This window comes from Fusarium tjaetaba (assembly GCF_013396195.1).
Source record: "Fusarium tjaetaba strain NRRL 66243 chromosome Unknown NRRL66243_c0000050, whole genome shotgun sequence".
NCBI classification, from domain to species: domain Eukaryota; kingdom Fungi; phylum Ascomycota; class Sordariomycetes; order Hypocreales; family Nectriaceae; genus Fusarium; species Fusarium tjaetaba.
In genome coordinates, this window is record NW_023501246.1 from 1 (window position 1) to 22,410 (window position 22,410).

At 48.5% G+C, this 22,410-nt stretch overlaps 9 protein-coding genes across 9 annotated transcripts; 5 read left to right on the forward strand and 4 right to left on the reverse strand.

Moving 5' to 3' along the window:
* Positions 1-475: 475 nt before the first annotated feature.
* FTJAE_2545 (integral membrane protein PTH11) lies at positions 476-1,822 on the forward strand (the record flags this gene model as incomplete). The annotated part of the gene is made up of 3 exons (XM_037348750.1): positions 476-677; positions 730-786; positions 834-1,822. The coding sequence occupies 3 exons, from the start codon at positions 476-478 to the stop codon at positions 1,820-1,822; spliced, it is 1,248 nt and encodes a 415-aa protein (XP_037210302.1).
* A 960-nt stretch (positions 1,823-2,782) lies between these two features.
* Positions 2,783-3,525, reverse strand: FTJAE_2546 (flavin-binding monooxygenase; the record flags this gene model as incomplete). Its single annotated transcript, XM_037348751.1, has 3 exons — positions 2,783-3,171; positions 3,221-3,463; positions 3,513-3,525. The coding sequence occupies 3 exons, from the start codon at positions 3,523-3,525 to the stop codon at positions 2,783-2,785; spliced, it is 645 nt and encodes a 214-aa protein (XP_037210303.1).
* Positions 3,526-3,954: 429 nt separating this feature from the next.
* On the forward strand, positions 3,955-5,608 carry FTJAE_2547 (ACB 4-hydroxyacetophenone monooxygenase; the record flags this gene model as incomplete). Its single annotated transcript, XM_037348752.1, has 3 exons — positions 3,955-4,215; positions 4,270-4,607; positions 4,660-5,608. The coding sequence occupies 3 exons, from the start codon at positions 3,955-3,957 to the stop codon at positions 5,606-5,608; spliced, it is 1,548 nt and encodes a 515-aa protein (XP_037210304.1).
* A 1,517-nt stretch (positions 5,609-7,125) lies between these two features.
* Positions 7,126-8,611, forward strand: FTJAE_2548 (neutral amino acid permease; the record flags this gene model as incomplete). Its single annotated transcript, XM_037348753.1, has 2 exons — positions 7,126-8,499; positions 8,552-8,611. 2 exons carry the CDS (start codon positions 7,126-7,128, stop codon positions 8,609-8,611), a joined length of 1,434 nt encoding a protein of 477 aa, XP_037210305.1.
* Positions 8,612-9,064: 453 nt separating this feature from the next.
* Positions 9,065-10,413, reverse strand: FTJAE_2549 (L-pipecolate oxidase; the record flags this gene model as incomplete). Its single annotated transcript, XM_037348754.1, has 2 exons — positions 9,065-9,254; positions 9,305-10,413. The coding sequence occupies 2 exons, from the start codon at positions 10,411-10,413 to the stop codon at positions 9,065-9,067; spliced, it is 1,299 nt and encodes a 432-aa protein (XP_037210306.1).
* A 498-nt stretch (positions 10,414-10,911) lies between these two features.
* On the forward strand, positions 10,912-13,172 carry FTJAE_2550 (uncharacterized protein; the record flags this gene model as incomplete). The annotated part of the gene is made up of 5 exons (XM_037348756.1): positions 10,912-10,961; positions 11,181-11,246; positions 11,298-11,444; positions 11,491-12,775; positions 12,822-13,172. 5 exons carry the CDS (start codon positions 10,912-10,914, stop codon positions 13,170-13,172), a joined length of 1,899 nt encoding a protein of 632 aa, XP_037210307.1.
* A 61-nt stretch (positions 13,173-13,233) lies between these two features.
* Positions 13,234-15,056, reverse strand: FTJAE_2551 (uncharacterized protein; the record flags this gene model as incomplete). The annotated part of the gene is made up of 5 exons (XM_037348757.1): positions 13,234-13,905; positions 13,954-14,221; positions 14,268-14,479; positions 14,537-14,816; positions 14,881-15,056. 5 exons carry the CDS (start codon positions 15,054-15,056, stop codon positions 13,234-13,236), a joined length of 1,608 nt encoding a protein of 535 aa, XP_037210308.1.
* Positions 15,057-16,649: 1,593 nt separating this feature from the next.
* On the forward strand, positions 16,650-18,612 carry FTJAE_2552 (uncharacterized protein; the record flags this gene model as incomplete). The annotated part of the gene is made up of 3 exons (XM_037348758.1): positions 16,650-17,036; positions 17,085-17,196; positions 17,246-18,612. The coding sequence occupies 3 exons, from the start codon at positions 16,650-16,652 to the stop codon at positions 18,610-18,612; spliced, it is 1,866 nt and encodes a 621-aa protein (XP_037210309.1).
* A 344-nt stretch (positions 18,613-18,956) lies between these two features.
* Positions 18,957-19,726, reverse strand: FTJAE_2553 (peptidyl-prolyl cis trans isomerase; the record flags this gene model as incomplete). Its single annotated transcript, XM_037348759.1, has 4 exons — positions 18,957-18,966; positions 19,017-19,273; positions 19,338-19,601; positions 19,724-19,726. 4 exons carry the CDS (start codon positions 19,724-19,726, stop codon positions 18,957-18,959), a joined length of 534 nt encoding a protein of 177 aa, XP_037210310.1.
* Between the last annotated feature and the right edge of the window lie 2,684 nt (positions 19,727-22,410).

The following is a 22,410-nucleotide window of genomic DNA, read 5'->3' on the forward strand; positions in this document are numbered from 1 at the left end:
CTCCGGGTTCCTGAGAGCCAGGGGGTATTATCAGACGCGCTAGAATGAGAACCGCATGAAGAGCGAGAATAAGCAAAAGCAACAAAAAAGAGACGTCTCTAAAAAAGTTTGCCTCTATTTTTTCTTTTTTTCTCATTATGCGACTTTGTTAGTAGAGTTGAGTCGTCACTTTGAGTCGAACGATTTTCTCACTTGGGATCCCCCCGGCTTATTTGCTAGAAGAATACAACATTTGCGAAAAAGAACAGAGATGAATGTTAGGTTTTCTGTTGTATTGCAGTAGTGGTGGAGTAAACCTTGTCGTCCTGTCTTTTCTACATCCTAGCTCCTTGTTCGAAAGATATAAGTTCCTCTGCATGTCCCATCAACATGGAAGAAGGGCTGTTATGCTGCACGGTCATCTCCTCATCTAGTGACTGCTCAGTTTCAACAAAAGCCTCTTTTATATCCTCTGATATTGTTCAGTCGAGATACAATGGCACCTCTTGCTCATGACCCTTCGGGTTATCTCATGGAGCCACCGCAAGGACAGACGAGAACTCTTGTTAATCCGCCGAGCAGTGGAATCGGAGTTATTCCTTGTGGTGTTACGACGACGATCATTGCTTCGATTATTGTTATCTTGAGGGTCTTTACGAGGAGATATGTGGTTAAGAGTGTGTTGGGCGCTGATGACTGTATGTCTTGTTCGACATTCACTCTTGGGAGCAGAACTAACTGAGTTGTTAGACTTGTGCATAGCTAGTCTCTGTTTCTCTTTCATCTTTCTCGGCATATCATTAACACGTATGTATCCTACTCCCCCATGGTATTAAATTATCTAACATTTGTAGTTCTCAATCTTGGTGCTGGAAACCACATGTGGGATATCTCAGTGGCCGAATACGTTCCCAAGTTCTGGCAGACCAGCATCGGAGCCACACTCACATACGCTGCCAGCATCAGCTTGGCCAAACTCTCAGTGCTCAGCTTCTATCTTCGAATCTCACCCGATAGATTCGTCCGTCGAGCAGTCCATGTCTTGATGGCTCTTGTCTGCTCGTACACTTTCGTCTACGTCTGTCTCGTCGTGTTTCGATGCCAGCCTGTATCTGCAGGATGGGACCTCACCATCGAAGGAAAGTGTATTGGCATGGATGTTCTAGTTATCTTCCTGGTCATCTGCAGTGTTGTCATCGATACATTCGTTCTTCTTCTCCCGATTCGCATCGTCCAGCCTCTTCAGATTCCAACTCGTCAAAAGATCTCACTTGCTGTTCTCTTCGCAACTGGAGGAGTGATCATCGTCGTCACAATCAGGAGGGCTACTATCACTCTTCCCATCTTGGATGCACCAGACTACACCTGGGCTCTTCCACGACAGCTTATCTTGAGTTTCATTGAGGTCAACACCAGTCTCGTCTGTGTTTCTGTCCCCGCGCTTAAACCATTCTGCGTGCGATATATCCCCTTCCTCATCCACCCCCGCTTTCACTCGCAGGAGAAGAACTCAAAGAAGTCCAACTCGCACAGTCAAGAGAAGCGAAAGAGTCATACCCTCGACAACGATTCATACGAGATGCCTCATAGACGAGACTTTGGTGGCGAGAACCCTCAAGAAGATGAGACACGTCTTTGTCCCGCGATACCAGAGAACAATGCCGCTCTCGAGTCAGACGGTGCAATGGATACCGAGAGCGTTGACAGCTCAGCTGATCAAGTCCCTCCAGTAGCCGCCAAGCCAAAACCTGCTCTGGCCAGTTTCTCTACCAAGCGCAGCCAGAGCGTCAATGGCATTCAAGTCACCCGGGAAACAGTCATTACCTACGGACCCAAATATTAATACAAGGTTGCTACCCTAGCCAAGTGAAGGATTTCCTATCTTATAAGCGCCGCGCCGCTCAATAGAGCATGTTAACACTCCAAGGATGGTATGGTGTCGGCTGAGTCCGATCAGAGAGACGTTCATGGAGGTAATAAACACTTATCAACAGTGTCGAGAACAGGAGGCGCCGGCTGGTTCGAGCCCGAAAGAGTAGGCTGTTGGCATTGGCCAGGTATGCGGATGCCGATATGGTACATAAGCACAGAATCTAGACCTCAACGGAAGAATCATTTAGAAGAATTTAGGATCAGTCAAAGATAGCGAGTTACAATTCAACTTTTCAACAACAACACGTGCACAACAGCGTCGAATTGTTTGTGTTTGTCTTAACTGACAGGGCTGTTGGTTGTGTTGTGCATTGACATACCAACTTGTTTTCGTACACCCTTTATTGGATGGTGCCTGAGACTTTCTTATTGTTGTCGCTCCCTTGTTGAGCTGATGGCAGCTGTGTTTGCCTTGATTGCCATAGTAATACCTCTGTTCAGGACCAACAGCCTCGGTATGTCTGAGACACCAGCAACAGCTTGATCAGGCAACCGAAGAACTACGGAAGACTCGGATAGCGGCCAGTACCAAAAGTCTTCATGTGAAATGCATGTGAGTTTGCAGAGATTTCGAATCCCGTTGGTTTCCTTGGGAAAAGTGACAATCAGCTGCTTGCTCTCGGATGATTTACATATCACCATACAGTAGTAGATCATAGATATTGCGCGGAAGCAAATACTTTCATTATTTCCCAGTAGCCCTTGAGCTTCGCGAGCATCTACAAATATCACTAAACAAAAACGCCCATGCCCATCATTAATCCAAACCCATTACAATAGCTCAATACGCCGTCATTAGTCGTGTCATAAGGCGTATTCCATAAAGTCCCAAATCACAATTACGTCTCCCAAACCTGCTCATAAATCCAAGCTAAAACTTGGGAATTCTCTTCTTCGTCTTTGATGGTGTACCGTTGAGCAGAAAGTAAACAGGCAAGAACAACAAAGATCCCATGACACAAAGCCATGTGCTGTAGAGCTGCCAAATAGTCCACAAAAAGGGACCGAGACCAGGACACAGAAACTGAATGCAGTCGTTCACTGGATACAGGTCTTCTTGGCTGGCGATGTAGTAGCGGGGATTTTGTCGACGCGGTTTGCTATCCTCTGGTCCTTCGTCTTCTGACGATAACTCGGGTGAGAGTTGTGTAAGCTGCAGAACAGACACAAGCTTCACGGGTGCTTTGTACAAAGGGATGAACCAGAGTGCGAATGTCTGACGGATGGAGACATATAGAAGACCGCTCTTCTGGTCAAATGCTGAGCAAAGTTAGCAATTGCAATTGACCATTGGACGACGGGGACTAACCTGCTGAATCGACCTGGAGGTCAATGTGTGGACTGAGAGTACGATACCATCGATAGATGGCCAATATCAACTGAATTGACTCAAGGCCTCCCGCCAGAGGGATTTGTCCTTTTGAAATAGAAGGAACACGGCAGTAGGGGTGTGAAAATGAGGCATTGGGGAGAAAGTATTCCCTCAGTGTCGATTCCTGCACATCAGGGCTGCCCTGAGTGAGCGACTTGATAACGCCGCCAATTTCCTTGACTATACTTGGTGAGCATATTGCAGTCTGCAATCATTAAAGCAAGCTTACCTGGATGCTCCATTTCTGTAAGTAGTTATCGTTCAATTGATCGAATTCAGGAACGTGAGTAGCTTGAAGAGTGGATGATAATGTGGACGAGCTTCAAGTTAATTGCGCTAAGGTGCCTTTATGAGAGAAAAGCAATTGAAGTCAATTGACTGATATAGACAAGGTCTGGAGTAAACAAAACAGCGGGAAGAGGTTGGAATGAAGTGATTTATTTCTTGTTTCAGCCATTGTCTGTGGGTTCACTATCACATCACTAACTGCCCTGAACTGACCTTGAAATCATTGACTCGTCATTGTTCAAGGTCCTCTAAATTAGCATGTGAAATGTTGACGTCATGCTTCGCTTTCACATGAAAGACAACTTCGAGATATTTATGAGAATACGAATCTAACCTCGACCTCAATTGTCACTCATCAATTGTAATTATATTCAGCAATTACAATGGCGTCTGACACTGGTCTTGTCAATCCCCTCTTCCATCCTTTTCTCTTCCTCTTCCAGATCTTCCAATGGCTCACGGACAAACTCCTGTCGCCCAAGCCACCGAGTGAAAACGCGAGGATTGGGCGTAATAGACCTAAGATTGCGGTAATTGGCGCTGGAATCACGGGCGTTACGAGTGCGGCTCATTGTATTGGGCATGGCTTTGATGTTGTGATTTTCGAGGCTGGGTCCAAGGATAATGTTGGTGGTATCTGGAGTGTAAGTCTCACTACGCTACGATTTTATAATTGTCTTGACGCTAATAAAATTCAGAGAGTCAATGAGACGTCTGGGCTTCAGATTCATTCGCTGATGTATAGATTCCATCCTTCTGTCCAGTGGAATCGTGGATATCCCGACCGTCAGCAAATTCTCAGCCAGGTCCGACAGCTCTGGGAGCGCTATGGCCTCAAAGAGAGAACACGCTTCAACACAAAAATTGATCGCGTTTACCAAGATGACCAGGGACGATGGATTGTCAACGACCCTTCCCTCGGACGTTTCGGCGGTGTTATTGCTGCGGTCGGAACTTGTGGCGCGCCAAAGATGCCAAAGATCCCTGGCATGGACAACTTCAAAGGTCCTATTTACCACTCTAGCGAACTCACTGGGTACGTCGCTCGGCCTACCGACTCACTGTTTAGCCCGCTGACTTGATATTAGAAAGGATGTGAAGGGCAAGAAGATGGCCATCATTGGTGGAGGTGCCTCTGCTGTTGAAGCGCTCGAGTTTGCTTTTACAGAAGATGCTGCCAAAGCGACTATTCTATCGCGCTCAGACAAGTGGATCATCCCTCGCAACATGGTTGTCGATACGCTTTTGAGCTTCAACATCTTCGGCCAGGAGACTGTTCTATCTTTTATCCCAGAGTTCTTCCTGCGCAAGTTCTTCTACAGAGATCTTGAAGATATTGCGCCTGACAAGAGCCATGGTTTGTTCATGGAGACGCCTATGGTTAACTCTGATGTTATGGATAAGCTGCGAGAGGGTAAAGCTGAATGGGTTCGTTGCGATATCGACGAGTTTGTCGAGAGCGGAATTCAAGTTAATCGACGTGCCAAGGGTGTGCCGCAGGGTGGTCCTGGCCATGAGGAAGTCATCGACGCTGATATTGTCGTTATGGCTACTGGTTTCAAGAGGCCTTCTCTCTCATTCCTCCCCAAGGATTGCTTCGAGGAACCTTATCCACCGCCAAACTGGTATCTCCAGACCTTCCCACCCAGTCACCCTTCAGTCTCAGCCATCAACTGCACATACGTCAACGCCATCGGCACTGTCGGAAACTGGCACATTGGCATCTATACTCGAATCCTCCTCATGTTTCTCATGGATCCATTCTCTCGACCCAGTCCCTTCTGGATGCAGCGCTGGATCGACATGACCAAGACACTCAAGCTTACCAGTCCAACTGGCGCCTTTGACTTCTTCACTTACTTGGAGTTGATCTGGTGGTTCTTATTTTGTGTTGTTATTAACCCTTTTCGATGGAAGTGGGCTATCTTTGTGTTCTTTGGTGTTGGGTTTGGACTTCCGAAGCTAATCGTGAGTCAAGAGGAGAGGATCACGAATGGAAATGGATATCATGCTACGGATGAAGGAACCAGCTTTTAGGAAAGCACACGAATTACTCCATCGAGGGGTATGGCTATTGACGATCAGTTGAGAAGAGATGCGAAGATGCGAATGGTGAATGGTGTTCCGAGAGGGAAAAGAGGGCAGAGATCGTTAGCGAAGCTTAGGCTTCCTTTATGATAACGAGATATTGAAGACAAGAGACCAAAACCACTTACCACATCATGATGTTCCCACCAGTGATTAGCCTATCCTGTCACCACAGATCGGCCTTACTCCAAGCAGGCAATGTTTAACACAGTCCGGGTCCTCGTAAGAGGTGGATGAGACCCCAGATATCCACGGAAACCTGCTGTACGTAATGAAGGAGTCTAGCCTCAACAGCTGCCTCATTAAGATGAGCTGTTGCGCATAGCGGGTTCAGGCCAAAGAACTCAGCGTGGGGGAATATGATTGAGTTGGCAGATCATCTGGAGAAAACTTGGGGAAGTGAAGCATGCGAAATGAAAAGGATCTTATTACGTACGGCGGCTACGGAACGCGGCTCTGACATATGCGGACGTAAACGGTTTGCCGAGCAGAAGTGTAACGCTCATTAAGGTCACAGCTAAAACTGCTAATGAGAGTTTTTGCTAGGCCATAGAATGTCTTTAATTATCACAGACAGTGCCGTCTATACCCGTGTTCCAAAGCATTGTGGCTCAACACCAGAGTTACAAGTCGCGATACTTGATGCAACAATCACCATATAAAGTTTAAACTTCTCAATCTCCTCCACATCCGCCTGCACCTCTCCTTTCCCTCGGCTCGGCTCCGCGTCTTTTCTGTATCAAAATTCAAGGGGGCGACAGCCCATCTCGCTGAAGCTTCTGACTCGGGGCCTCCGCTTGAATCCAGGTTGATTAGGTAAAATGGACCGACTTTTGAGTAACAGAATCCACAAAAGACGATCAGCTTTTTTCTTCTCCTTCAGGGACCTTTACAAGCTTTCCCAGCTAAATAATTATTTGTCTTTACTAAAAGTGACGAGAGCAGTCAATTGTAACTCTACAATTGTCATCTTTTCGTGAGTAAGTCATGTCGAATTGGTAGAGAATGTCAAGAAAAGTCTTATAAAAATCTGATGTTGTTGAGCTATCGTTCGGCTATTACTTGAGCCCCATTTACTTGAACCAATTAGGGGGCGTTTAAAAACGGTTTACACTGCTAATCCTTCTAGAAACACCACGGAATGATCCACTTGTACTCCATCATGGATCGTGGAATGACCCGGTCCTGGCTTTTCGTATGACATTGCCATTGCCATGGACTGACAAACTTTTTTCTTTAATTCTCGCCTCTCCTCACATGGTCAATATGGAGTCTCCACGTCCCATCCGACGTCGGGCTTAGGGGGAGTCATTCATATACCGTGGACCCTACAAAGACAGCCGAGTCCCTCTTCACTCACACCCTCATACTCATTCTCATCCATCCTCCCTGAACTTCTCAACGAGTTCGCCAAATAAACAGTCTGTGTGACAATGGGAGACTAAGCTACACTCACCAAAACAACAATGACATCCTCCATCACCCCCGCGGCCTCCACCGCCAGCAAAAACAAGGACAAGCCCCAAGGCCCTCAGGACAACAACATCCTCACCTCTCCCGTCGCCCACGATGACGATTCCACCAGCGAGAAAATGGTCGGTGAAGTAACCGAGTTCGAGAAGCGCAAGATCCTCGACGGCAAGGCCAAGTTCTCCCGTCTCGGCTGGAAGCGCCTCACCATCGTCCTCATCGTCCAGGCCATCGCGCTCGGCTCGCTCTCCATCCCCGGCGCCTTTGCGACGCTGGGCATGGTCGCGGGCGTTATCTGCTCGATTGGCATTGGACTCATTGCGATTTACACGTCGTATATCGTTGGGCAGGTCAAGGTGAGGTATCCGCATGTCGAGCACTATCCTGCTGCGGGAGGACTCATGTTTGGACGATGGGGTGCTGAGGCTTTTGGGGTCATGGTTACGCTGCAGTTGTTGCTACTCACGGCGTCGCATTGCTTGACGGGGACTATTGCATTTGCGACTTTGACTGAGAGTAATATCTGCAGTCTTGTCTGGGGTGTCATTTCTGCTGTCTTGCTGTTGCTTCTCGCTGTGCCTCCTAGTTTTGCGGAGGTGGCTATTCTGGGCTATATCGATTTTGCCTCGATTATCGCAGCTATTGGAGTCACCATCATCGCGACTGGTATTCGAGCTTCCGATGCGCCTGAACCAGCCAATTGGTCCGCTTGGCCCAAGCCTGATGTCACATTTGCTCAGGCCTTTATTGCGCTTTGCAACATCTTCTTCGCATACAGCTTCTCCATCTCGCAGTTCAGCTTCATGGATGAAATGCACACACCTACCGACTATATGAAGGCTATCTGGACACTCGGCGGTATCGAAATTGTTATCTATACCCTCACCGGCGCTCTCATCTACTCCTTCGTTGGTGTCGATGTGAAATCTCCAGCTCTTCTGTCTGCAGGCCATACTGTTGCCAAGGTTGCCTTTGGCGTCGCCTTGCCTGTCATTTTCATTAGCGGCTCGATCAACACGACTGTTGCTGTGCGCTACATCCACGGTCGCATCTATGAGAATTCGATCGCCAAGTATATCAATACCCCTAAGGGCTGGATCTCTTGGCTTCTTCTCATCAGCATCTTCACCTGGATTGGTTTCGCCATCGCAGAGGCTATCCCCTTCTTCAGCGACTTGATCGCCATCACATCCAGTCTCCTGAACTCGGGTTTCACTCTGTACTGGCCCGCCGTGATGTGGTTCATGCTTCTGAGAGAAGGAAAGTGGTACAGCAAGAAGAACATCCTTTCGAGCGTTGTCAACGCCATCATCTTCATCATGGGCCTTGTCTTCTTGGTTGCCGGAACCTACTCCGCCGTCATCGATATCGTAAGTCAACTCACACAGACGTCTTTGTAACATGAACTAACATCATCTGCAGATCGACCAGTATGATCACGGAACTGTCAAGAACGCTTTCACATGTGCGCCCCTTGGCTAAGACCACAGAAGTGGTGAGTGGCCAGGCACAGCTGGTGACGGGGCCTAGTCCAGTCACCGAACTTTGGGATATTACATGTCACACATATGTCCGTATCCCACATAATACAACACCAAAACACCATCGTAGGGGCCATGCGTAAACGTAGGCGTGACATGTACTTCGTATACAAGCATTAATTCTCTCTTACTATGCTTGGTTGAAACATCCCATTGCTTTATGGTATACGAAACGCGTACGATGTTGCATACACCCACAGCCATGGACTCGTCCCTAGTCTTGACTGGTCACTGCTTTATGTCGCATGACCATTGTGGTGGCATGGAACAAAGTAATTTGTAGCGCAAGACCACCGATCATGGTTCACAGGTAGTGGTGATGCATCAGTTTGGTGTATGCTCCTTTTTATCTTAGCAGTCTATCGGTCTAAATGAACCAATCCATCTATTCTTTTCACAGCTTGGCCTGCTCAGCTCTTGTCAACTTCCTCAAAGGGGGACCGCCTCGGCTACCATCACCCTGTTTTACCATATCCTCTCCAGTTGGGGCTCGTAGCCTCCACTTATGTCGAAGCTCCTTGGGAGCCTTATTCTCAAAACAATCAACAACATACCTTCCAAGAACAGGAAGGAACTTGAAAGCGCTATGTCATAATTAGCAAAGATTTGCGTTAAGTGTCATGGAGTAACTCACTGTCCAGCACCACCAGTAGCAAGGAAAAGACCCGGGCGCACAGGATGATGGTCCACGATAAAGTCTCCCTCAGGCGTATCAGAGTACCAGCAAAGTCTTGTTCTCAACCACTCCCGGTCCGCAACCTCAGGGACAAGATCTTGTAAACCCTCACGAAGAGCTCGCAGTGCATCTGCCGGTAAATAATTGGTCGTAGCGTTGTTTCCATCTCGCTTGGGAGATGATACCATTTCGGTCTGGCCTAGAGGATCTTTAACCTCTACTTCAGTAGCCCATCCGTAACCGTGACGCGCAATCTTTAGAATATGTGTCTTTGGCGTAGGTGGGAAGACAAACACTCCTGTGCTGAGATTGATGATGACGGGCATGTCTTTGAGTCTCTCTGCTTCATCAGGGGTGAGGCGAATGAACCCGACTGGTTGTCCAGAGCCTGATGAGGCATGGCTGATTGGGAGAAGTCTGTTTGACCACGCTCCAGTGGCTATAATGACTTGCGCTGCAGGAATAGTATCACCTTCAGCGACATTGACGCCAGTGACTTTCTTGTCACTGTAGCGTAGAGACAAAGCTCTTCCTCTTGCGCCTGTGATGAACGACACACCAGCAAGAGAGCACTCAGCAGCTAGTTGCTGTATACTAGACTCTGCATCCGCCCAACCACCAGTCTTGTTGAAATACGCCTTCTTGCCATCAAGCTGAGCCTGAACAGCAGGGAATTGTTTTCGAATATCGTGCGCATTCTCGTACTCCTCCAGTGTTCCACCAAGAGTCTTGTTTGACTCCTTACTCTGCTCAACAAAGGAGTTTCCAGTAGCAGCATCATTGAGCATCACAAAACCCGACTGGTGATAGTGCTGTGAATATTGACCCGTCCAGCCGTCGAGGGCTTCAGTGGCCATCTTGCCATAGAAAGGATCAGCATATTCCACGCGAATCACACGTGAGATATCAACACTGCTTCCATCTATCACAGGCGGTAGATATCGATCGAGCACTGTAACATATTGGTAACCTCTCTTCTTGAGTTCAAGGGCAGTTGAAAGGCCAAAGACACCAGCGCCCACGATGACGATGGGCTCATTCTTTGATGCAGGCGTTCTAGAAGTCATGTTGGTGTCGAGATAAGAAGATACTAGTGATAAGAACAAGTAATGATCTGAAGAATGGAAAGAAAGAAACAAGCAGCCGGTCTTATACTAGACAAGCGACTTGTATAAGTCGATGTCCAAGACGGAAAATTGGTCTAAAACTCCGTGTCCAGAGCCATTGACCAATCGTGTTTCACCGTCTCTTCACCAATGGGCACGGAAAACTACGACGACAATTCTCCGGTCAACGACTCACTAATAACGCTATCACTAGATCAACTTCCCAAATCATGAGATACGCCCAAGGGAAAAGCTCTGGAATTCGGTATCTTTTTAATATCTTGAAGAAAAATATCTCGGAGTCGCCCGTAAGCTTCTCCAAATTGAGTCACGTGCGCTTTTTCTCTGTAAAGAGTGGGCACGGAGAATCCGTGTCTCGTCCTCTTCATCCCAACTACATATTGTATTGTATATGCTTCCTCTGAATGCTTGTCCACCAGCCCCACACTCGACTTCATAATGACAGGTAATCCCGAATCATCCGTCCGGCGTGCGTGTGAAAGCTGTCGGTGAGTCGTATGATGTATTTACAAGGGTCGTTTTCTAATCCGGGAACAGACGGAAGAAGACGAGATGTACGGGGGAACGACCTGTGTGTTCCTTTTGTGAGAGGTTGAATCAGCCTTGTGAATATTTACCGAGGAATCGAGAGACTGTTAAGCGAAGGAGGAGGACTTCTAGAGCGTGAGTTGAATCCTGGCTGAATGACTTGTCTTATGTGTTACTAGGAACCCGGGATCGAGGGATCGTGTTTCGAGTGTTGAGAACCGGGATGAGGTATACGATCTTATTCAGTGAGAAATACCGATATTCTATTGTGAATGCAACTGCTAACAAGTGAAAAGTCATCCTCAAGCTGCCTCATCCAGCAATGGCTCAGCCTTGACTCCGGACTCCCTGCCAAGGCACACAAACAGGTCAGGATCGTTCGTCGAAAGCGCTTCAAGACGACTGAACAGAGTGAGCATCAATGATGAAGTCTCAGTATCTTGGTAAGATGGCCCTCTGTACCTTATACAATAAGCTCACAACGACCAGGCTCCCTTCAGCAACAGAGGCAAGGCCATCGCCAGATTCACTTGACCATGCAGTAGAAGAATACCGAAGACGGTTGTACTTCCAACCACTGCCTCTCTTCAATCCAGAAGGCCTGAGAGATCGTATTGAGAGATTCCCCATGTTTCTCCAGTGGATCTTCTTGGCACTTGCTCTATCAAATCTCCCTTATGATTCGAGCAGCGCAAAAGAAGCTGACTTGATACACTCCCATGCAAGGTCTGCGCGAGATATGGTACTTGAACTTGCCATGCGAGGAACAGCCCAGTTGGAAATTTCACAAGCTCTCTGTCTTCTCGCTTTGAGTGACATCCTTGGTACCAATCTCAAAACCCGTTTTCAGGATAACACTAACCCGCCTGCAGAGGGAAGACCAGCTTTAGCTCTAATGACAATAGGGGCAGCCAGCAGACTCGAGCTCGTCCGTGGAGCAGGCTACTCTGAATCCCCTCATAGCCCCCAAGGAGACGCCAGCCTCAGATGCTACTGGAGTGTCTTCATTCTCGAAAAAGGCTTCGCACCACGCTTCACTCTCCTCTCCCAAACACACACCAAACCTGAATACCCTCGTAGCGCAAGAGAGCCCTCGCCACCAGCCTATCTAGGCGATGAAGAATACGCGCCAGATCTAGAAAGTATTCGCGACGACTTGAGGACAGATCCTGGAATAACATCACATGCTGTGCGAGCTGTATCGTTCTGCGGCGACGTTATCTCGTATCTTCATGCGCTGCATATCGGAAAGGCTGATAACCCCGCTGACACGAATTCCAACTTTTACCAACTGACGAATACACTGTATGATCTCGAGTCTAGACTCGGTCATATACATTTCGTTCGCAACGTGGGCTTTTCGGAACGGACATCAGAGGAGTTTGAAAGACATCGAGAGTACTGGGCGCCATGGCTTCTCTTCCAAATCACAGCGCATGCAACACAAGGATTATTGAACCACCCATTCATCCATCTCGTCACGCTCCGAAGAGCGAATCGGCCTTCTCAGCCGAGATTATTCCTCCAACAAACTGTCGATCAAGCTATGTTTCACTCAGCTTGGGTAGCGCGCTTGGTCCAAACATGTATAGATCGTGGATTAATGGTGTATGATCCATTAATAGGCGATCTAGTCGCTGCGACGGCGACAATACCGTGGCTTTTCCAGTATGCGAGGGATGCCAAAGTCTCAGAAACATCAAAGGAGAATTATAGAAAATGTATTGAGTTCTTAGAGTCGATGCCTGATCCTTCACCGAGGAGTATACACAAGGTTTGTCAAAACACACCAATCTGGGAGTATGTACTAACGATATCAGCGAGAGCTTTTGCATCAACTACAAACAATGTCGAGTCAAGCCCAGGATAACAACATGATTAGTTTTCAACCCTCCAAGATCTGGCAGCTCATTGACTCTGATATCATGGACGCTGTAGCACCACAACCTACGACTGATGGGACACAGGGCGGCCAATCTGATGCTTCGAAGACAACCGTTAGTGTGCAAACGACTTTTGTTCACCCTGTTGGTGAACGACGAACAGGTCAACAACAAACTTCGCTGGGCGATTCGATGACTGCTGATATCTACGAAGGCTTGGAGCAGTATTCACTTGATAGTATATTCTCGCAGCCTATGTTTATCGACCATGCGTGGCTGCATGTGTAAAGAATATTAATTAAATGATAATAAATCATCTACGCATCTTATTGCATTCGCATTGTTTGAGCTATGATGCCCATCTTTGTACAAACTCATCCTTCTTCACACTCTTCGCCAACGCCTTCTTCGCCACAACACCATCCAACTTCTCCTTAACCTTATCCACCTCTTGACCCAAAACATCAATCGACCCTTCAAACTCCGGATCAACCATCTTAATCTCCCCAAACGGACTCTCCGCCAATACACTATCCCTCAAAAGCTGAATCGCCAATCTCGCATCATCCAACCTCGACGTAACACTCGTCTCAAAACTCTCCTGTGCATTGCGCACCACATCTGTAGTTTTACCAGATCTTTCCGTGAAAGCTTTGTTCAGAGCTGATACTTGGTCTTGAATGGAAGCTTCTTCTGAATCTGGTAGTGAGAGCGCTAAGTCACGGAGAAGAGCTTCGATTGCGGGTTCGTCGAGAATACCGGATGAGCGACGTCGGTTATTGTTGCTGCGACGTGCACCGTCTGTGTTGGCGCGCATGCGAATTGGCGAGGGGTTTCGAATGGGAGATGCTGGCATAGCGGCTCTAAGAGATTTCTTCTTTTCGGGGGATAGTGAGGCAGATGATTCTGCTTTGGCTGTAGCGATGATGGAAGATGCCGCTGCGTTGTGGGATTTAAGAGTTTCGACACGGTCTGTGAGCAGTGTTATCCTTTCTACGAGATAGTCAAGACACTCGTTGACCTGAACAGTGTTAGCGACATGATGGATATGGTGTTTGAATGTACGTACGTAAGAAACTGCCACCGCTGAGCGATGTATGCTCTGTCCGCTCTGAGCATTCGTAGCCTTCAGCGCTGGTTCCAAATGCTGCTGCTCAGCAGACATTTGTGCAACAGGTAAGATCTCCGAGTACAGCGACTCAAGCTCTTCCTCGAGAGCTTTAACGTCTTCCTGGGTAGCAGCCTTGACATCCCCCGAGCGCTCCGCTGCAAGGATAGCCTCAAGATAAATCCTATCCAATCTCGTCCTCAACGTCTCAACAGTTGTTTTGATCAGCCTAATCATATTAGCATAAATCAATGGAAGGATAAAGGAGGACTTACCGCATACAAGTCTCCCTCAATTTCTCAATCGTCTTCTCCTCCTCTGGATCCTGCTGATCAAGCTCCCACCCAAGCTTCTGCAAACTCGAGAGTAGCTTATCATCAGACTGAAACACCGCATCAACCGTCTTCTTAAGATTCGATCGCGAGTCCTTAGCAATCTGCTCCAGATCTGCAACACGATACTCCAGACTCTGTGCCTCACCATCAACCTACACCACATTAGCAAACTCCCTCGTCTCAAACGACCTCGGACAAGTCTGTGTTACCTCAAACACCAATTTCTTCAACGCATGTTTCGTCTTGTTAAGCCGCGCCTCTTCAAGATCCCTCCTCTGAGTCTCCGCCTCATCACGCTTCTTCACCAACCTCGCCAGCGCATCACGCTGCTGCTTCAGCGTCTCAGTCTGCTTCGATATCGTAGCCGTCGACCTATTCAGCTCCTCAATCGCCGCCCTCACATCATCCTCACTCACCGCCTGCACCTCTCCCAGATCATGCAGGTCTGCCAACCTGTCAACCTGCCCGCTCTTATCAAGCGCAGTATACCTAACCAACCCCCGCCCTCATCAGCATAAAACACAAAACAGATACACAAAAGGTAACGACTCACAGTGCCAGCTCATCACCCGTGAGGAGGTGATCGCTCGCGAGGTGCAAGTTCGCCCAGTCGACGAATGAAGCATCTGATAGGGCGTGTTGCACGTCTTCCTTGGAGGCGGGGATGCCGTACGCGCGGGCTGCCTTGAGGAGCAGGGCTTCTGCGCGGTGCTTGGGGCTGAGATCCATTCTGGACCTGTGGAATAGCGAGGTGGCGTTTTCTGAAGTAACCGTCCGTGATGGGGTCGTACAGCTAACGTTTTGCCTTGCAGGGTTTTGATTGAGTAGCGGTGTTGATGATGACACAAGTCAAGTCGTTCCTGGGAAAAGATGGAGATGTTGCTGAGTGCGATGGATAAAGATACTCAGTCAGACGGTGTACTGAGCCTCAAGTGTTGTCCACCCAAACAAATAACTCCCAGCTGAGAATATAAAAACAGCCAAGAATACCAGCAATTGGCTTTCAAAACAGTTCATTCAAACGTCAATGCTGTCCCGTGCCGTCGTGATGATGCTCAAGATAACCTCATATTCAAACAAAACAAACACCCCAGACGTTTAAGTTAAATGTCGGCCCAAACATCCCGGGCGGTCAAACAACCCCTGGACCCTTCGCGGCACTTTTTCTCCAGGGGACGTACACCTAAAAGACCAGTGAAGGCGGGGCTAGCGTGCAGCGCATCCTGCATGAGGCGAGCTTCCACGGACATCTTGATGGTCTTTACAAGAGGCGATTATTGGTGAAGAGAGAAATATTCTCAGATCGCAACGGTTGTGCATGCATTCAGTTTGTTTAATGCAGGGGAGATGTCCTGTTGATACGCTGCCATTGCAAGGCACAGCACCATGTTCAGAGTTGTTTGACAAGATGCTTGCTTTTATGCAAGTCTCAGATATCAGCTTATAAAAGTAAAAAATAGCTTAGCAAACACTTAAGATCCATCATACTCGTCATCTGCATATATGATACATCCCCCTTCTCATCCGTTTGAACCTCCCGTCCCACGTCCCCCAGCATCGTCCTCCCTGTCGTGACCAAGAAACCGTCACCATCTGAACAAGTCTTCCAACCTCCAATATCATATCCATTGCTCATCTGTACATCGACTCCCCGTGGGGCATATACTCATGTTTCAATCTATTTCTGGCCCTCTCCATCATGACGTCTTGTCAAACAACCCTCGTAACGGGAAAAGAAATGATACAAGATCGAAGAGCACCCTTCAAACGGGACGGTCTGGCTCCAAGGCCGTGCAGTCCCGTTCTTCCCGTCCAATGTGTCAAACCGGTGCAAACAAGATATCATATGCAGCCAATCTTACATGGTCAAAGGTGGTTCAATTCCTTCAGACATGCTCGGTAACAGACCGATCTAGATTGGAGATATGTCGGGTCCCTACATCATCATTCCAAAAAGAGCTGCACACGTCAACAGATAGAACGATAATATGTTTCATACAGACCTGTAGCTGTGAATATGTGACCACTTCCCGCAGAATACGCTCTGCCAGTGCAAACCGCCGGCCCGCCTTGGCCTTGTCACTGTCAACACTTCTGCTTCCCCCATTCACCCGTTTCCAACTCCTTTTTTCCTTTTCCAACACATCTCGCTTGTCCCTCGAACCCTTTTTAAACAGTCACCCTTCCGCAAGTCGCGAAGAAAGGGGCGTATTGTATCTTCATGTGTAACGCTTCCAAAACCGCCGACCTTGTGCTTCTTCACCCTCACCAACCTGGCTGTGCTCATCACGTCGACGTTGCAGTTGCAGTTGCAGTTGCACCATGACTACTACCATTAGAAACAACGTTTCTGAAATCCTCCGCTGTCTCAGACCCTCAAATGAAGCTCGCAATCCGCTCCTCTCGAGGCCATCATGGATCAACTCCCCACAATCACTGTTTCAAGCAGCCCGAGACATGTCGCTATCAGATCTCTGGAGGACGCGATTCATCACCGTCGCCGGCAATGTGCTGGAGTTTGGCTGGGTCGTCGTCGTCTATCTCATGAGCGAGGTCATCATATGGGGTTTGAGTAGGGCGTTGGCTCCCGTGCATCTCGAGTTCTTCTCCTCTATTTTTGGAATGGTTCTGACATTTTGCTTCATGGCTGCGGCCTACCTGTGCTTCGCTGATGTTGATGGCGTGTATCGAAGGCACATCAAGTCCAAGGTAAGTGAACACGATTCACCAAAAAGGCAGCCCTAACTTTCGCTTCAGGTCGACTTCATCAATGTTCATCTTGGCCTGGGCTTTCCAATCCCGCTCGTCATGCTCAATCAGAGCGACATTCTCAGCGGCCGCGATATCGCCTGCGTCATTGGCAACTTTGGTACGTTTTAGTGCAAAACTCCTCGAATACCTTCTCATCGTCACTCCAGTAATCACCAATCTTGCTTCTTGGGCCATGGTCTTTGCCCTTTCGCTTCTCGTTATGAGTTGTGTCGCGCGAATGACTGGTCAAGTGCCCGATGACTTTTGCCTTCCGCAGCCTATTACAGGAACTCTTCCTCGGATCGAAACCAGCTGGCTCTCCGACTCAACTCTGGACCATGGACAGCAGCGTATGTTTGGCCGTCGCGAAAAGGTAGCAAACCCGCCGAGAACCGGGCCGGACGAAGCAACCTCAGAAACCCCCAGCCAACGATCATCCGTTGTTTCCAAGGATCCGGTTCCGGTGTCACAGGTTTGGCACTTCTGGATGTCCAATTTCCCACTGATCGCATCGTCTCTCGCCATCTTCTTGATTGGGGCACCAGTAGCTGCGGCCACTAACGATGACCGTATCCTCGACGGTTGCGTTCTCTGGTTCGTCTGGGTATTGACATTGCGACTCCAGCGGGCCTTCAAAGCCTCCCAACTTTGCACCGACATGCCGAAGCTCAAGAACACGATCGTCACGCTTATGAATCCTGTCCTGTTCACGACCCTCCTCATGACGGCATATACCCGAGCCAAAGCTGGCGCATATGGCTACGGCAGTATAGACAAAGTACTGCGCGATTTCAGCGGAGGAACGCCCCTTTATGTCCTTTGGACCTCTGTGGCAACTAGAACGCCCCTTTCGGATGGACGAAGCCCGTGGTTTGGCGCCGGTGACGCTGCACTTTCGATCCTCGAATGTGGAATTCTGATATGGGGGTTTAAGCTATACGAATGCCAACGGCAGCTCTTCAGTCTCGCCGGTTTCCTCACTATTATCCTGGCAACGGCAGCCGCAGCTGGAAACGTCTTCCTGTCGGTCCTGGGAGGGAAGCTTGTCGGTCTGAACGCACCCGCAGCGCTGGCATTCGCTGCACGAAGCACAACTTTGGCACTTGCCAAACCGGCCATGGAAGCACTTGGTGGAAATCTCGGTGTGAATGCTGCCCTGGTGGTAAGCAATGGAATCCTTGGTCAGCTTTGCTATCCGTTTGTACTCGACAGACTGGGCGTTAGACGAGAAGACCGTGTCTCCCGTTCAAGCGTCAACATATCCGACTCCGATGGTAGAACCTCACGTCTGAGCTTGAAGCCTCTTCTGAGAACAGCTCAAAAGGATTTGCCAAGTGGCGATGATCCCTTTACAATCTCAGCCGGGATCACAGTTGGTATCAACGGCGCAGCCATGGGCGTGTCGTATCTGTATGAGACTAGAAGTCGCGCAGCTCCGTACGCTGCTCTTGCTATGACAGTCTCCGGTGTCATGACGGTGGTTTTCACGACTGTCGAACCTTTCAAAGGCGCTGTGTTGGGTCTGGCCAACTGAAAAAGAAATGGCGATAGAATCTCGGCAGGAAAGACGTGGTAGCGTTCGTGACCTGGTGTTTAGAGTTATATACTTGCTAGGAAGACGGATAGAAAGACAAAGAGCAAGTCTGGTAGAAGCCAGTTGTGGCCGGGTACTGTAGATATTTAGACATGGAAGAATAATGTAGACAATCAAGATTTAAAAGACTGCCAGTCTCACTGAAGTATGAATATGACGTCCAAGTTAGCCACATATATATCACGATATCGACAATGACGATCGGGAGGTATTGCGCGAGGACGTCAAGGATACGCTCTGCTTTGTCAATTTACAAAATTTGTCAATTATATATACTTTTCAATTTATTCCAGGCTAAGGAAAGTCAGTCAGTAACGAGCTCAGCCCATAGACATTAGACTTACCGCTCAATCAAGTGAAGGCCGCTAGCTGTCTCCACAATTCCGCTCATCTGGCCAGGCTGGAGGCCAAAGGAAGCATCTTCAAACTCCTTCTGCATGTCTCCCTTGCCAAAGTATCCAAGGTCGCCTCGCTTACGGGCAGAAGAGCAGTCGGATTCAGTGAGGGCGAGCTCACCAAGTGTGATACTACCAGACTTGATCTTTTGCTCGTGGTCCTGGATGATCTCAAGAGCCTCTTCCTTGGTGCGCGTGATCTCAGCCTGCAGCAATTGTGTTAGTCAGCGACCGATGCGCCTGTCGGATATGATAGTCGGGTATGCGCACCTCTCTCCAGCTGCTGGGTCGTCGGCTGTCGCGGTGCTTGACTAGTAGATGAGCAGCACGGATCTTGCCCTCAGGAACACCAGCGACTGCACCAGGACGAGAGCCAGCACTGTGGTTAGTAGCCATATAATGCTTAAGCTTCTCGGTGTCGGTGCCCGAGGGAGGTTCCCATCGTGAGAGCTTCTCGGCAGAGTTGAAGTAGTAGGGGAGGTTCTTGGAGTTGGAGTGTCGGACCTCCCAGCCCGGAGGAAGACCAGTGTCAGCCTGTGGTGTGCATGTTAGACGATGAATTGAGTCTGAGTTGACTGACGCAGCCAAGGGAGGGGGCGACAGGAAATCTCGAAGGATCTGCGGTGGTTGTCGAGGCTTGCTGTTGAGCTGCTTACCATGCTTATATCTGTTGTTGACTTTGGTGAAGTGGGTATAAGCGAGAGCAAAAATGAGCTGTGTTCAGCGTCGTCGTCGGGGTATCGATCGTAAAAAAAAAAAGTTCGTCTTTGAGGGAAGCAAAAGTTGCAGCTCGAGAGAATGTGCTGCGAAGAGGAGTGATGAGATGGATGGGCTACCAGTTAAGGTATGGTAAGCTGGAGCTGATGGAGCTGGGTCCTCCCGTCGCTTCTCGACTCGCTGGGCTGGGTCTAACGTAACTGGAACAATGACGTGCCGTAACTTTGCTGTACAACAGAGGGAGCGACAGACCCCCGCGGTTGCCATGCGGCGTTGCTGTGGGCGGGGTTTGACGCGGGGTGGCCCTTCCTTCTTTCAGTGGGTGGGTGAGCTACCCGACGCTGTGATAGGCTCAAGGGCTCGAAGCGTTGCAGACTCAACCTCTAACAAGCGCCTCAATACTACGCCGTTACCTCTCTTAACGAGGGATATATCCAACTAGGTTGGTAATAAACCATGCTTACTGGCTTTAGATCATGGGATCAGTCTTTAGTGCATGCTTAATCAAGGGGTTACGTTGTCACCAGACGCTCGGCATCGTCGTAGCTGAAGGCACATACATGTCCGGAGACCTTTTAAGCCAGTCATCTTCTGGATTCAGTTGACAGAAATAGCATCCGGACGGCATTTGCAAGTTTTGACAGGAAGGGATGCAGCATCAACGGTGAACTTCGGAGGTTCTGTATCGGAGCCTTTCAACTGAGCCAGCTTCTCCGCTATCCCCATCCCTCCCACACAGTACCAGTACCAGTACCAAAGGGAAAATGCGGAGGTGCGCTTCCATCCATTCGGAACAACCTGCAGATCTGTCAGTTGTCACTAGCCCTGGACCTGGTTCGGATAGTTGAATGCGGGTGGAATACCGGTAGAATAACACGGAGATGCCAGCCGGTAAATCGATAGTCTACAGGTTAAGTGGCTAGCTGAGTGTCTACAATCATCTGCACGCGAAAACTTTGACGGAAGAGTGGGGGGAGAATTACAAATAAAGCGTAGACAATTATAATTTTTCTTTACCCTTTTTAATATTGGAAAAAGAGGTTTAATGTGTCAAAAAAGGGAAGCAGGCGTTGCGAAGACTGCCATCAAGATCAAACTATAACACCATTCATACCAGTAAAATGGAGGTATACAGGCTGGGAGCGGGAACTCAGGAACTTGATCCTCAATGACAAAAAGACCTCAGTAGATGAGCATAAGTTTAAAATATCTTTTCTAAAGTTTAATAAAACCTTTTTGCTGAGTTTATTTTTATACCTTATGTTAAAAGTCTGAAATTTTCTTGCTCTCGGAGGCAATAGGTGCCCCATTTCACACCAGAGACGTGGAACTTTAATCGGGCGAGTGATACAGAACATGCATGGCCGTGAGAGAACGTGTTCAAAAACGCGTAGTTGCCTTGGGCCGCTCAATTAGAAACATGCATCCAATCTCATCGTACACCCAGCTAAGATATTCGGGACCAGAGTAGATTGTGAGACATGTCACTATGCTGCCACTTCAATAGAGACGTGAAGCCTTCCTATAGTAAACACACCCAGAAGAAATATAAAGGTAGGACTGGCATTCCGAACCACGGTTATACTTGAGAGTCTTTGATCCACGTCTCGTTGACACCTCAGAGTTGAGGACGGTGTGTAATTGAAACCCCGTTGTTAAGCATTCAATCACTTTGTGGAATCATCCTTCGAACATGTCTGACCGGGTCGCCAACTCTGAAGCAGTAGCTAAGTCACTCAAAAGATCTCTCAGCACTCCCAATATGCTTTATCTATGCAAGTTAGTGGCTGCCTTCAGAGCAAATGGTATCACCAAAGCTGAAGGCGAAGGTGTAACTACAACGCGTGGGGTTGCAAGTGCGGTTTGTTTGCTGACTCCACAGACATCAACGGCCTGACTGAGGTGGCCAACGCAATCAGATTGCGAATAGTTCACGCAAGGCCATAACGTATCTTCTGTTCCATGGCCCACCCCGTCCAGAGGTTAAATCGATTCGCTGAGTCGCCGACCTTCTAAGCGTCAGATCGGATAATTTACTTTGAGGTAGGCCTAGGAATAACCCCTTACCAACTCACCAGTATATTCTCTCTCGGCCAATTACGAATACCATGGTCTACGTATATTCTACACGTGTACATGTCTGCGGCCTTTTTCGTGTTGATCGTGTCTCAAGTTCCGCCTTGGTACGATCGTGATGGTCTCGTGGACCTCACGTAGCCCTCCATGTGCCACTTGTTGATCACTTGTCAACGCCTTACCCAGTTAATGCTGTTTGAAGTGGCAGAGAACCATGTTCCTGCGTCTTGCTTCTGGCTCCCAATTCGAGAGATGTCTTTTTCACGCATATTTCTAACATGCACGTCACTCTAGTTTACTCCTCGTTGTGACGGAGGTTACATTGTGCCTGATTAACGCACCAGTGATGATGTGAATATACAGAGACCAGCCTCGTCCCGCCAGACAAACCTCCGTAGCTTTTCAGCTGCAATACACAGCATCATCCAATAGGAGCTCCTTTCAAAGGATTCACAGCGATGTTGTTTTATGCACGCGTAGGTATCAAGTAATTGTGGCTGCCTCATGGTTAGATGACTCTAAGGCATCACCGCCTCATATAGAGTTGAAG